Raw genomic sequence first — 1266 nt, forward strand, 5'->3', positions numbered from 1 at the left:
CCCCTTCCAGGAAAGCGTCCTAGAAGAGCAGCTTAGTCATTCACCCCATGACGTCTCGGAAACTATTTCTTTAAAATATGCTGATTGCCGTACCCACCGCCTATGGAAAACCCGGTTTCCGCGGCAGAAATAAATGCACCGAGATAATATTTAACCCGTGTCCTCTCTCTCCCTCCCGCCTCCCGGCTTCATTAGGACTCCGGCGGGCGCCTGAGCCAGCGCGGCAGCCAGCCGGGGCCATGGCCAGCACGGCCGTGCAGCTGCTGGGCTTCCTGTTCAGCTTCCTGGGCCTGGTGGGCACGCTCATCACCACCATCCTGCCGCACTGGCGCAGGACGGCGCACGTGGGCACCAACATCCTGACGGCTGTGTCCTACCTGAAGGGGCTGTGGATGGAGTGCGTGTGGCACAGCACGGGCATCTACCAGTGCCAGATCTACCGCTCGCTGCTGGCGCTGCCCAGCGACCTGCAGGCGGCCCGCGCGCTCATGGTCATCTCCTGCCTGCTGTCGGGCGCGGCCTGCGCATGCGCCGTCATCGGCATGAAGTGCACGCGCTGCGCCAAGGGCACGCCGGCCAAGACCACCTTCGCCATCCTGGGCGGGGCGCTCTTCATCCTGGCCGGCCTGCTCTGCATGGTGGCTGTCTCCTGGACCACCAACGACGTGGTGCAGAACTTCTACAACCCGCTGCTGCCCAGCAGCATGAAGTACGAGATCGGGCAGGCCCTGTACCTCGGCTTCATCTCCTCGTCCCTGTCCATCATCGGCGGCACCCTGCTCTGCCTGTCCTGCCAGGACGAGGCGCCCTCCAGGCCCTACCCCGCCCCGCCCAGGGCCGCCACCGCCACGGCCACCGTACCCTCATACCGGCCACCCGCCGCCTACAAGGACAACCGGGCTCCCTCGGTCATCTCGGCCACGCACAGCGGGTACAGGCTAAGTGACTACGTGTGAGTCCCCGGGCCTGTCCCTCCCTGAGCCCTGAGGGACCGGGACCCAGGACCCTGGCGCAAAGTTTACTTCTGGGCTGCTTTTGTGCCCGAAAGGAGAATGTGAACGTGAGGAAATGGAGCACAGGGAACCAGGGAAAATACGAGGAGAAAAGCTCTGTATACCAAAGACTAAAAAAAGAAACTCTCTGTTTTTGTATTTATTTTATGTATTTATGTGGGTGATTTAAAAACAGCTGAATTTAAAGCAACTTGGGGGTTTGGTCAGTGGGATTTGCTTGCGATGCAGGAATAAACCTTTTGGATGTGGTTGT

At 60.3% G+C, this 1266-nt stretch overlaps 1 protein-coding gene across 1 annotated transcript; it reads left to right on the plus strand.

Annotated features, from left to right (window-relative positions):
* Window positions 1-220: 220 nt before the first annotated feature.
* Window positions 221-956, plus strand: CLDN14 (claudin 14). Its single transcript, XM_045852675.1, has one exon. It carries the CDS (start codon window positions 240-242, stop codon window positions 954-956), a length of 717 nt encoding a protein of 238 aa, XP_045708631.1. The 5' UTR covers window positions 221-239.
* Window positions 957-1266: the final 310 nt, after the last annotated feature.

This window comes from Phyllostomus hastatus, unplaced genomic scaffold (genome assembly GCF_019186645.2).
Source record: "Phyllostomus hastatus isolate PE091 unplaced genomic scaffold, TTU_PhHast_1.1 phas_contig_948, whole genome shotgun sequence".
NCBI lineage: Eukaryota > Metazoa > Chordata > Mammalia > Chiroptera > Phyllostomidae > Phyllostomus > Phyllostomus hastatus.

Bases quoted from the DNA above. Each gene is read 5' to 3' on its own strand.
- CLDN14 (XM_045852675.1), top strand. From the start codon at position 240: ATGGCCAGCACGGCCGTGCAGCTGCTGGGCTTCCTGTTCAGCTTCCTG.